We start from the raw sequence: 13,281 nt of genomic DNA, 5'->3' as shown, positions 1-13,281 counted from the left end.
AATCAGCCTCTCCATCGGATGGCTATAAATGAATTAAATAAATACTGTAATGGACCAATTAATAAAGTGAAGGGTTATAATCTGCCCCTACTGACAGTTCTCAAAATGACAAGGGATATTGACAGCTGGCTGCCAGACAGATGTGTTCTAGATTTGTGTTCTAGATTTGTCTTTTCTATGCATTCCCTTCATTTCTGTTCCTTATCAAGGTCATAGAAAAAGCCAGGAGAGAAAGATCGAAAATGACCTCAGTGGCCTCTTTTTGGCCTCAGCAAATCCCTGCCACTAGATTGAAAAATCTGCAACGATTGTACTCTATGCAATTGGAGAGCCTTGTTCCCTTTCAAATTCATCAGGTTTCTTTGGGGTGAAGGATTAACAACTCAGGTGTGTGCTAGGCAACAAATGATTTTGATCCTCCTACCTTCTTCTAGATCAGCCTTTCTCAACTGTTTTATTGTTGGGGAAACCCTGAAACGTTCTTCAGGCTTCAAGAACCTCCAGAAGAGGTGAGATCGTGCAGAATATAGGTGGGAAGCATGGCTGTGCACATGCCCACCTGCGTCCCCTCCCTTTCCCACCCCTTCCAGGCCCATCATTGGCCATTTTGGGAGGAGGAGGCGGGTCAGCATCACCATATATAATCATATCACCCAATAAATCTTGAACAAATTTTTAAAAATAAATTTAAAATTAATTAACTCTCACCCATTCGGGAAACCATTATTGACAAAGCCTGTTCTAGATGAACCAGTATATATATATATTTTAAATTAATCTCCTTTTCCATTAGATCTAATGTCACTGAATAGATTCATCACAATTCAAGCTCTCAAAATAATTTTGAGAAAGGAAAATAGAGGGTTATCTGCATCAGTATTTCTGGCCCTGCCGGTGGATCTTCTGATGGAACCTGGTTTTGGCCACAGTGTGCCAAAGAGTGTTGGACTGGATGACCTAATCCAACATGGCTTCTCTTATGTTCTTATGACATCTTGGTGTTGAACTGTTCCATGAAGAAAGCTGATCTGCCATAAAAGTTTCAAACTGTGTTGCTCTTTTGCCTTAAATCTTGCTGTCTGTCCCGGTATCTGTAGAATTTTGACTGCAGGGACAACCTGGAATGTATATGTTTGCTGAACAAGCTTTAGAGTCAGCCTTTACCATGGCACATTTTGATTTGTTTAACTTAACATCTCCCCAATCCTTCCTCAACCCCTTCCGTGGACGGCAGGATCGTATTGATGCGGCAGGCCCTTGAGCACACGGAGAGGAGGAGGGAGATGAATAATTTATCCCAGAACCTTTTTGCAGTTGAAGAATTGGCAAATAAACCAGCTCCCATTTCTTCCCCCCCTCCCATTTTTTCTTGAAATCTCTCTGAAGCAATCTTAAATTATTAATGTGCTCCAGTGGGGAGGGGGGAGTTATGACCCAGGGCAGGTGGAAACTAATTGGTCCATGATTTTCAACAAGTTTTATTGCAACCAACTGACTCTCTGGAATGTTTTAAAAAGGGAATCTGAGAATTAGCCTTTGGTGATTTCTGTCAGGGGACTGTATTGGTTCAAGCTAGGAGAAAAGGGAGAGACCCTAGGTGGGCAGTTTTGATAAGGCAGGGGGACTGAGCTCTGAATTGTCCTTAAACACTTTTTTCTTTGTTTAGTTTAAGCTAAATATTCTACTTGATGATAATTTGGCATATCAAAAATCTGAATTTTGACCTGGTGGGGGGGGGGGATGCCATTAACTGGCTCCAGGTGTTTCTTTTTGTTTACTTAACAAGGTCCAGATTAATTTATTCATAGGACCAAGTCTGAAAATTAAATATGGTAAACCAGATCAAGGTGTACATAGTGATCAACTTCTCACATCATGTATATCTGTCGCTAACTCAGTTAAGTGAACGTCTTCCTACTTTCACGTTAAATGGTAGAGAAATTCTTTCATTGCTGATTTGCAAAGGGAGAAAAACTCCCCCTCCCCTTTTGGTATAAGTATTCAGATCTTTTAAGAGAGAGAGAGAGATCAATGTTAAATGGGATCCAGGCATTCCTGTGAGATTTGGGTGCTTGTTTGGAAGATTTTATTTCCATCTAGTGGTGCATTTTTGCATAATGTCCCCTCTTAATGGTTACAGTGAAGAATTTGTTCCAATTTGTCTCAGTTGCTAGATATTCAGAAAAGGTAATGATGGAGAAGTAGAGCTTTGTTCCATGTGGATAGCTTTAAACACTTTAAAAAATAACACTAGAGAATGGAAATGCCGTCTTTGTCCAATGAGCGCTTGTTTTCAAAACATTACTTTGAATTGGTGGGCCAGTGCAGTGGCAGAGGAAAGAGAGCCTTGTTCTGTTTTCTTTTGTTTGGAAGCCATATATGTGCTGATATGTGAGTGTCTCCATCCTTCTCCTTTTCCTAGTTTAAAAAAAGAGAATCAAAAGCAGGTGCTCAGCCTTTCTCAACTTTCTTACCATTGAGAAATCCCTGAAGCATTCTCCAGGCTTCAAGAAACCCCAGAAGTGGCACACTTGTGCAGAAGATGGTTGGGAAGCAGAGCTATGTACATGCCCACCCAGGGCCCCTCCCCTTCCCACCCCCTCCAGGCTCATCACTGGACATTTTGGGAGGGTGTGTTCGTTGACATGACCATATATGGTCAAATCACCTGACAAATCATAAATATACTAGAAATTAAGTCCATTTTCTATTGGAATAAAATGGGCGCTAGGCTATTGTCCCCGGGGAAGCTTTTGCAGGGTGAAGGCTTCCCGGGGGCTGGGATGCTGCAGCCACTGGGGCGCGACCTGGAGCGTTCTCCCGGGCGCGGGCTGCTCCCGGAGACAGGAGAAAGCCGCGGCCCCCCCACCCACCCGGGAGTGTCCCTGGACTTGCTCCCGGCACCGGGAGAAGGCTGCAGCCCCCACCCACCCGCCAGCATCCCTCGGCCTTCTCCCGGCCCCAGGAGCAGCCTCACCGCGGCTTGGCCCTGGATAGACACTCGGAGGGCCCAATCAGGAGCCGCTTCGCAGCTCCTGATTGGGCCCTCCGAGTTTTTATCCCGGACAGGGCCCGCCCTAACTCCTCCCCAATAGCCCTTACCCTTTTATTTAATCCGCTCCACAGGATCGGTTAAAGATATGTAAATAGTTAATTTTTGGAAAACCCTTCCAGGGCTGGCCAGAAACTCCAGGGTTTCCTGAAAGCCTGGTTGAGAAAGCCTGCAGTAGCTATGCATACTTGTGTCATCTGCTTCAATCTCCCTTCAGGGAAGAAGAATCAGATTTTACCAAATTTGACTTGGAAACATGCAGAACTGGCATGACCAGTACCTGCAACAGAAGGAAAGGGAACGAATCTGGAATTGTGGACAGCAAAGAGGCCGTCAGTCGATCCACCCTCTCTGCTCTGAAAGCATTAAGTCTGTACACAGCCTTCGATTCAGGAGAAGTTTCAGCGCTTTAAACACATCCTCCTCTCTCTTTGTGTATCTTTAGGTTTCAAAAGTATTGAACTGACCCCTCTTGCCGCAATATGCATCAACCTGTTTTCGGCCGGGAAAGAGCTGAAAGTGGACGGCTCGATCCACATCACGTTGCCTCTTCTGCCTACAAGAACGGTAAAAGCAGGGGGTCGGATCCCGGCGTGGACCTTCGATATGAGCACTGGTAAGAGTTTTGCACTCATGCACAGGTCTGAAGTAGGGTTGTGCGATTCGGCCACCGAAGCAGCCGTTCCGTCCGGGCGCAGCCAGCGCCGCACCGCGAGGGGGGAGGGCGGTGCCGGCAGCGGCGTGACAGCGGGCGCAACCACGCAGGCGCGGAATTCCGCGCCTGCGTGGTTGTGCCCGCTGTCACGCCGCTGCCGGCACCGCCCTCCCCCCGCGGCGCGGCGCGGCGCTGGCTGCGCCCGGACGGAACGGCCGCTTCGGCGGCCGAATCGCCCAACCCTAGTCTGAAGCTTTGAGTCTTGGAGAGTAGCATGGGGGAGGCACAGGGAGAGCCATGGTGACCTTTGAGACTTGCCCTCTGACCCTGGACATGTTTTCCCCAAGGAAATTTCCCACGAGATTTCTTAAATGAAACTCCCACTGACAAGCACCAGTGAATATGCCCAGGATTACAGCCTTTAACGGGTCGATCTGCAGCACAAGCATTTGTGAACCAGGGGCTCTTTATAGCCTCCAAAATAAATAGCTCAAAGGCAATGCCAGGGTTTATCTATAATGAGTTCTTAACAGGGAATATATTTTACTTGCATGAATGTCAGCAGGGCGTATATTCATTTAACAGTGGTATCCAGAGCTAGATTGTCGTGGCCTGTCCCTTGAATTAAACAGGCTTAGCTTGGAGTAACCCCATACAGAGCAGAATATACCTGATCTTAAAGCTTACTCAATCCTGAATCATTATGCATGTGTGTTAATATCGTGTTTTGATAGTGTGGCTTTCAATTGTAAGCCCCCACGAGTGGCACTTGGAAGAGGCAACATAGAAATATCATGAACAAATAAATAAAAGTCATGCTAAATAACCTGTTTTGATTCCAGACCTGGAATAGTTTGCTTAGTGCAAACTTTAAAATCAGCCTCAGGCCTAAAAGCCCAAAGTATTCTTCCAAATGAGGGCTGCTTACCTGATTCTGCAGCTGGTTTCTTCACATAGAATCTCTGATAAATGTGAATTTTCTATATAGCAAAAGAGCTTCCCTGTACACTTCAGGGATGGAGACAGCAACACCTTAAAACTAACGAAAATTTGTGGCCAGCTTTTGTGAGTCACTGCTCACTTCTTCAGCTACAGCTTTATATGCTGTATCTGAAGACGTGAGCAGTGATCCGGGAAAGCTTATCCGTTGCCCCAAATTTTGTAAGTCTTTAATGTGCTGGTGGGCTCTTGCCGTTTCCTACAGCTGTTAAAGTTAGAACCCTGTGGCTTTTACTGCTTGTGTTTTGATTGAAAGACCTTTTACCTTTTAAAAAAAAAGTATCGCATAATTTGTTTTCCCCCAGGTGCTTGGGTAAATCATGGGTCAGGCATGGTAAAGGATGCAGGTGACCATTTAGTGTGGGCATACACCGCTCCAAGCCTTGGTTACTGGATTGCAGCCACTCTGCCTGGAACAGCAGGTATATCATGGAAACACAGAATGATTTTGAACACAACTCAGTTGTTGCTTTCAGGACAGTGATTGTTAACCAAGTTGGGAAGGAAAGGTCAGGGGGACAATAATGCAACTGGGAAAGAATGACTCTGTCCTAACTCCCTCCTAAACTTTAAAGTCATTTGGGATGGGAAGAAGAGAGATAGAAATGTTGTTGTTGTTTTTTAGGGCAATGCTTTTTTGCATGCTTTTGTATGGCATGGTTGAAAGGGGCTTCCCTGAACAGTTCAGGTGGGAAAGAATTATGTGGGTGGTAACTTCAAACCATGCCTAGAATTAATCCAGAAGACATAGGAGTCTCATATCTCTTGCATTGACTTAAGTCATTCAGAAGGGGAAATCCCCATCTGCTGTTATTGTATGTGTCATTTTGGGGAGCAGTTCCATCCCTTAATTTAAAAACAAATTAAATATTGTGAATACTCTTCCATATTTCATACCACTGTCATTGTGTATAGGTGTACTGCTCCAAGATAAAGTTGTCCCTCCCCCCAACTTTGACCCCTTTGGTCTTTATCTCAGGGTCTGCTGCAGAAGCTTGATCCACAAATAGCCCATTTATCATCTAATAGGGCAAGGGCCTTCTTGGTGACTGCCCCTGCCCTCTGGAACCAGCTTCCCATGGAAATTCATGCCTTGGCAAATCTGTTAAGGTTCTGGAAGACCTGGAAGGCTGGCTGCCTTGTTTTGTGCAGCATTTAATTTACTAAGATAATGGATGAGCTTGGCTGGTGGCTCAGATTTGTCCCAGAACTGACAGCTGGTTGAACTGTCATGAGAATCTGTCTTATTCGTATTTTATAGGTTTTATTATCTATGCTGTGAATTGCCTCAAGTCCTCTGTTGAAAAGAGGGTGTGAGTTATAAACTGAATAAATAAACAAGAGAACTAAAAGTATCTCTCTTGATCTGCCTGATGCCTTCCACCCCTTCCCTATCCGGGCTTCATTTAGATTATCTTGCCAGAAGGGAATCCTGTGCATTTTGTTTGAGGGGTCTTGTTTTGTTGAACTATCAGCCTATAACAGATCATGTAGCAGCCACGCTGGATGGCCGCTAAATGGGATTTCTAGACTAGAGCAGATATAAATGGGCATCATCCAAGCCTCCCACTTGAACTCTTCCTGTTTCATTTGATTTAGACACATAGAATCATAGAATCATAGAACCATAGAGTTGGAAGGGGCCATGCAAGCCATCTAGTCCAACCCCCTGCTCAACGCAGGATCAGACTGCATGTTTCAGTCTCTGTGAAATATCAAATGAAGAAAAGAAGAGTTAGGAAAGACAGAGGAGAAAAGGAGGTTTGTTAGTGAAAGCATGTCCTTAGGCACAAAGGCATCTATTCCTTATTTATGTTTGTGCTTTTTACAGCAGGTATTACGGATATAACGGAGTACCACACAGTGTTCCTCACGATCATACTGGGAGGCACCGTTATCATTATCACTGGGTTCTTTGCAGTCCTCCTGTGTTACTGCAGGTAAGGGCAAGAGCGGGGAGGAGGGAGTTCACTCTATATTTCATGAATTTGCTTGCCCCTCTATCCCCACCCCCAGAGCTCAGTTCAAGTTCTTCCTGCTTCTCTTTCTCCTCAAAGCAGGCAGAGAAAGGATGACAGGCCAGTGAGGATTGGAATTTGGATCTTCCAAACCCTGATCCAGCACAGAAACTTGTTACACAGAATCACAGAATCATAGAGTTGGAAGGGGCCATACAGGCCATCTAGTCCAACCCCCTGCTCAACGCAGGATCAGACCTAAGCATCCTAAAGCATCCAAGAAAAATGTGTATCCAACCTTTGCTTGAAGACTGCCAGTGAGGGGGAGCTCACCAACTCCTTAGGAAGCCTATTCTACTGCTGAACTACTCTGATATCCTGATATCTAGCCTATATCGTTGTACTTGTAGTTTAAACCCTTTACTGCATGTCCTTTCCTCTGTAGCCAACAGGAACAGCATCCTGCCCTCCTCCAAGTGACAACCTTTCAAATACTTAAAGAGGGCTATCATGTCCCCTCTCAACCTCCTTTTCTCCAGGCTGAACATTCCCAAGTCCCTCAACTTGGGAACTTCATAGGGCTTGGTCCCTTGGCCCCAGATCATCCTCGTCGCTCTCCTCTGTACCCTTTCAATTTTATCTACGTCCTTCTTGAAGTGAGGCCTCCAGAACTGCACACAGTATTCCAGGTGTGGTCTGACCAGTGCCGTATACAATGGGACTATGACATCTTGTGATTTTGATGTGATGGTGATGTTGATACAGCCCAAAATGGCATTCGCCTTTTTTACCGCTGCATCACACTGCCTGCTCATGTTTAGTTTACAATCCACAAGTACCCCAAGGTCTTGTTCACACACAGTGTTATCTAGAAGCCTATCCCCCATCCTGTAGGTATGCTTTTAATTTTTCTGACCCAGATGCAGAACTTTACACTTATCTTTATTAAATTGCACCTTGTTCTCATTTGCCCATTTTTCCATTGTGTTCAGATCTCGTTGAACTCTGTCTCTATCTTCTGGAGTATTTGCCAGTCTTCCCAATTTGGTGTCATCTGCAAACTTGATGAATAGTCCCTCCACCCCCTCATCTAGATCATTAATAAATATGTTAAAAAGGACCGGACCGAGCACCGAGCCCTGAGGTACCCCGCTACTCACCTCTCTCCAGTCTGATGAAACACCATTGACAACAACTCTTTGAGTGCGGTTCTCTAACCAATTCCCTGTCCACCTATCTGAAAATCCAGATTGCAGTCCTTCAATTTATCGATCAGAACATCATGGGGAACCTTATCAAAAGCTTTACTAAAATCCAAGTAAACGACATCAACCGAATTTCCACGATCCAGCAAACCTGTTACTCGGTCAAAAAAGAAAACCAGGTTGGTCTGACAGAACCTGTTGGAGACAAATCCATGCTGACTTCCTTGGATCACCAAATTGTCCTCCAGATGTTTGCAGATCGCTCCCTTTAATATCTGCTCCATTATCTTACCCACAACAGAAATCAGACTCACTGGTCTGTAGTTTCCCGGGTCATCCTTCCTCCCTTTTTTGAAGATCGGAATAACGTTTGCTCTCTTCCAGTCCTCCGGGACATCTCCAGTCCTTAAAGAGGTCCCGAAGATGATGGAGAAAGGTTGTGCAAGTTCTCCGGAAAGTTCTTTGGGCACTCTCGGGTGCATTTCATCCGGCCCAGGGGATTTGAACTCATCCAGTGCAGCTAAATGCCTCTCGACAACCTCTCTGTCCATGTCAACCTGCCATCCAGACACTATCTCTTGGCTACTGCCATCTCTAGATGGGCCTAAACCCTTTGACCTGTGGGAAAAAACAGATGTATAATAGGCGCTGAGCCTTTCTGCTTTCTCTGCATCCTCCGTTAGAGATTGTCCATCCGCACACAACAGTGGGCCTATTGCCTCCTTTACTTTACGTTTGCTCCTCACATAATTGAAAAATCTTTTCTTGTTACAGTGGGCTTCCCTGGCCAATCTTAGCTTACTCTGAGCTTTGGCCTTTCTGATGATTGATCTACAGTGCCTAGTAACCTGTAGTTACTCTTCTTTAGAGCTCTGTCCTTCCCTCCATTTCCTGAACATTTTCCTTTTCTTTCTTAGTTCCTCTTGAAGTTCTCTGTTCATCCAAATAGGCTTCTTAGCGCTCCTGCAGTGTTTTCGTCTTTCTGGGATAGTCATTGATTGTCTGGCTACAAGCTTCCTTGCCTCCCCATTTCAAAAGGAATTCTATGAGGACATGGTCACTTCCCCCTAGGGTCCCCACCTCCTTCACCTCATCCACCAACTCTTGCCTGTTGGTCAGTATTAAGTCCAGTATGGCTGAACCTCTTGTGGGTTCATCTACCATTTGATAAATGAAATTGTCAGCCAGGCAGGTCAAAAAGTTGCATGACTGAGGACGCCTTGCAGAGTTTGTTTCCCAGCACACATCTGGGAAATTGAAGTCACCCATGATGACAAGGTCCTGCCGCTTGGATATTTTCTCAAGGTGCTCACAAAGTGCAGCATCCACGTCCTCTCGCTGGTCAGGCAGTCGGTAGCAGACACCAACCACCACACTGTTTGTTTTCCCCTCGCTTATTTTCACCCAGATGCTTTCCACTGTAGATATATGCTCTCCTTCACTAGAATTTCCTGACAGGTAAGCCGTTTCCTCACATACAGTGCCACTCCTCCACCTCTTTGATCTATTCTGTTTTTTCTGAACAGTTCATATCCATCCACTATTACATTCCAGTCATGAGAATCATTCCACCAAGTTTCTGTGATGCCTACTAGATTATACCTTTCCATCAGCATGAGAAGTTCCAGCTCTTCCTTCTTATTGCCCATAGAATCATAGAATCATAGAGTTGGAAGGGGCCATACAGTCCATCTAGTCCAACCCCCTGCTCAACGCAGGATTAGCCCTAAGCATCCTAAAGCATCCAAGAAAAGTGTGTATCCAACCTTTGCTTGAAGACTTCCAGTGAGGGGGCGCTCACCACCTCCTTAGGCAGCCTATTCCATGCTGAACTACTCTGACTGTGAAAAACTTTTTCCTGATATCTAGCCTATATCGTTGTACTTGAAGTTTAAACCCATTACTGCGTGTCCTCTCCTCTGCAGCCAACAGAAACAGCATCCTGCCCTCCTCCAAGTGACAACCTTTCAAATACTTAAAGAGGGCTATCATGTCCCCTCTCAACCTCCTTCTCTCCAGGCTGAACATTCCCAAGTCCCTCAACCTATCTTCATAGGGCTTGGTCCCTTGGCCCCAGATCATCTTCGTCGCTCTCCTCTGTACCCTTTCAATTTTATCGACGTCCTTCTTGAAGTGAGGCCTCCAGAACTGCACATAGTACTCCAGGTGTGGTCTGACCAGTGCCGTATACAATGGGACTATGACATCTTGTGATTTTGATGTGATGCCCCTGTTGATACAGCCCAAAATGGCATTTGCCTTTTTTACTGCTGCATCACACTGCCTGCTCATGTTGAGTTTACAATCCACAAGTACCCTAAGGTCTCGTTCACACACAGTGCTACCTAGAAGCGTCTCCCCCATCCAGTAGTCATGCTTTTCATTTTTCTGATCCAGATGCAGAACTTTACACTTATCTTTATTAAATTGCATCTTGTTCTCATTTGCCCATTTTTCCATTGTGTTCAGATCTCGTTGAACTCTGTCTCTATCTTCCGGAGTATTTGCCAGTCTTCCCAATATGGTGTCATCTGCAAACTTGATGAATAGTCCCTCCACCCCCTCATCTAGATGCTTCGGGCGTTAGTATAAAGACATCTGAATCCTTTTACTTTTGGTTCCCTATGAGCTGGCCTTCCTGGTTGGGCTGCCCCTGATCGGTCTCCTTCCTCACACGCCCTATGTTGATCGTCTCCTTCCCCTTGTGGCTTCAGTTTAAAGCCCCTTCAGTTTACACCATGCTGGCTTTCTGTTTGTTGACATATTACATAGATTTGGAAATTGGGGGAAGCATTTCAGGAATTTTCAAGAGACCAGAGGATGGAGTTCCAGTGGGAAGCCCCCCCCCCCCAATGATTACATTTTTGCAGCAATGGTCTTGAACTGTTTATACGGTTCATCCGCTATCTGTTAGGAGATAAGGCAAGAAAGGAGTTTGCTTTGTCCTCCCCAAAGGCAGTAAATATGGATAATTCTTAACAACCAAAAAAGGCAGTGATTCCTTACGGGTCTGTTTTGTCCTGAAAGCTGCATGCATTATAATATGCATATTTATAATATTTTGCTCAATGAGAGTTAATCTCCCTCTGTTTTGCTGCTCACATGTAAAAAAACTTCCTAGCTTTAGGACTGTTTAGTGTTCTTTTTTAGTAGATTTTTAGTAGATTAAAGTTTTGTAGGTACATGCCCGAAACAAGCGGGATGCTCTCCATTTCGGTTGCGGTCTTAAACAAAGGCTGTTTAAATCCCATGGATTGCCGTTTGTCGGTTTTCAGGATTGCAACCGTCATTTCCTGATATACAAAGATTTTTCAATTAAAAAAAAATGCCTCCCTTTTTCTTAGGGATCGATGCAGCCAGTCAAGAAGGAGAGGGAAAAATATGACTAAACTGGACACCTTAAAAAGGGACCAGATGACATCGACCAGTCACATAAATCACCTCGGAACCGCCAAAGGGTCATTCCAGCCAGCAGACAAATCTCAGAAGTATTCACCCAAGTTGTCATCCTACAGCCCGCAGAGAGGGCCTTTGGCAGAGGCCGAAGAGAGAAAAGCCCGTGACAATTTCAAAAACTTCTCAGAAGGCACTTTGTGCGGGTCGCCTAGCAGGAACACTCACTCCAGCTCAGCTCCATCCGGGGAACCGAGCAGGGGAGCAAGACGTTTGCAAGCAACACGGTGCATTTCTCCTTCTAGAGACTCACACTTGCAGAACCAGTATCTTTCAACGCAGGAGGAAATATACGGGCTCTCCCCTCTCCCGGAACAGTTGCTGCACCTTTACGGACAGCCTGTCGCCATCCTTCAAACATCTGACCTTTTCCACTCCCCAGAGCAGTTACACACCGCCAAATCGGCCACTTTGCCAAGGAAAGGGCAGTTAGTCTACAGTGCAATGATGGAGCCCTTGAGTCGGGAGAGTTATACCCAGACATTACCCAAAATGCTAGCACACTCTCACCTGCAGCCGCCGACTTCCAGAGATGAAACGGCCGTGTCGGACGGGCAGCAGAGCATTTCACCCCAAGCTGCCACCTGGGGGCGCTACACAAACAGCTTGCTGGAGTCGGTTTCCGTCCCGGGGACGCTCAATGAGGCTGTGGTAATGACACCGTTTTCTTCCGAGCTTCAGGGCATCTCAGAGCAAACCTTATTGGAGCTCTCGAAAGGAAAACAGTCTCCGCATCCCAGGGCATGGTTTGTGTCCTTGGACGGCAAGCCAATAGCTCAAGTGAGACACTCATTCATCGATCTCAAGAAGGGCAGGAAAACCGAGAGCAACGACACCAGCTTGGACTCTGGCGTGGACATGAACGAGCTTAACCCCAGTCGGAAACTGGAGAGGGAGAAGACTTTCATTAAAAGTATGCAGCATCCTAAGGTCATCTACCTGGAAGACTTGGATCTCAGCGGCAGTGAAAGTGGGACCACCGTTTGCACCCCTGAAGAACAGACGGTCAAACAGATGCCAGGTGGAGGGATTGATCCAGCCCTTCGACAGCCCACCGAAGAGGCTCCTAGGACAAAAAGCACAGCTGAAGAGTTTGAGGCCAGCCCTCCTCCCGCAAAGAAGCGGGGAAGGCCCGTTCTGACCAAACGAGAGAGCAAAAGCAACATTCGGAAAAAGAGAGAAGACAGGCCGCTCATCCCCATCAATTAGAAGGACGGTTCCATCTCTGGTATTCTGGAGACTTGTGGGATTTCCCCCCTCGATCCTTCTGCTTCTTATATGCGGTATTCAGTTCATCACAGGGCCATCAGAGTTCAGTATAAAGTTACATACTTGGAAGAGGACGATGCTCCTTCATCAGTGCAGCCGGAAGAGGCTCTTAGTATCTAGTTGAGACTCTGAATCAGGGGTAGTCAAACTGCGGCCCTCCAGATGTCCGTGGACTACAATTCCCAGGTGCCCCTGCCAGCGAATGCTGGCAGGGGCTCCTGGGAATTGTAGTCCACGGACATCTGGAGGGCCGCAGTTTGACTACCCCTGCTCTGAATGTTTCGTTGAAACCGAATCGTATCACAGTCATCCATTGTTTGAGCAATCATTTAAAAATGTGTTAAAATAGATTTGTGGAGCTTCTGTGAAGGTTTCCATGCAGTCCTCTGTAAGAAACCTGATGATGTCTGATTTCTCTGGTCGGGAGTCGGGCACTCGGTAAAGGAGTGTTGTGCCATTCATCCCGGGTGATATTGACTTGCCATGGGGAAGGAGGCAGACAGATTAAAAAATGTAGCTTCTTTTTCACAGCCCACATTTGGTAATGGAGATTCTACTGTGGATTTAACCGGATGTAGCTATCCAACTGGGCATCAAGAGTCTGCCTCTTTTCATCTGAACCACAGACCGGAAACCTAAGCATCACATTTACAGACCGATCATCCTGGTTCTCTGGCCGATGTCTTGCAT

At 46.0% G+C, this 13,281-nt stretch overlaps 1 protein-coding gene across 3 annotated transcripts in view; it reads left to right on the top strand.

The window, feature by feature from the left end:
* Window positions 1–12,744, top strand: part of FAM171B (family with sequence similarity 171 member B) — a 56,051-nt gene extending 43,307 nt beyond the window's left edge. Inside the window, exons 5-8 of one of the 3 annotated variants that reach the window (XM_077319365.1) lie at window positions 3,498–3,668; window positions 5,012–5,128; window positions 6,541–6,646; window positions 11,214–12,744. In XM_077319365.1, the coding sequence (XP_077175480.1) occupies window positions 3,498–3,668; window positions 5,012–5,128; window positions 6,541–6,646; window positions 11,214–12,531 (1,712 nt within the window). In that variant the 3' untranslated portion in view covers window positions 12,532–12,744. Of the gene's footprint in view, window positions 1–3,497; window positions 3,669–5,011; window positions 5,129–6,537; window positions 6,647–11,213 lie in introns of all 3 variants that reach the window. The other 2 variants (XM_077319367.1, XM_077319366.1) reach the window with 2 other exon arrangements.
* Window positions 12,745–13,281: the final 537 nt, after the last annotated feature.

This window comes from Paroedura picta, chromosome 2 (assembly GCF_049243985.1).
Source record: "Paroedura picta isolate Pp20150507F chromosome 2, Ppicta_v3.0, whole genome shotgun sequence".
Classification (NCBI taxonomy): Eukaryota; Metazoa; Chordata; class Lepidosauria; order Squamata; family Gekkonidae; genus Paroedura; species Paroedura picta.
The sequence above is the reverse complement of the archived record's forward strand: the minus strand, read 5'-3'. Positions and strand labels throughout refer to the sequence as shown.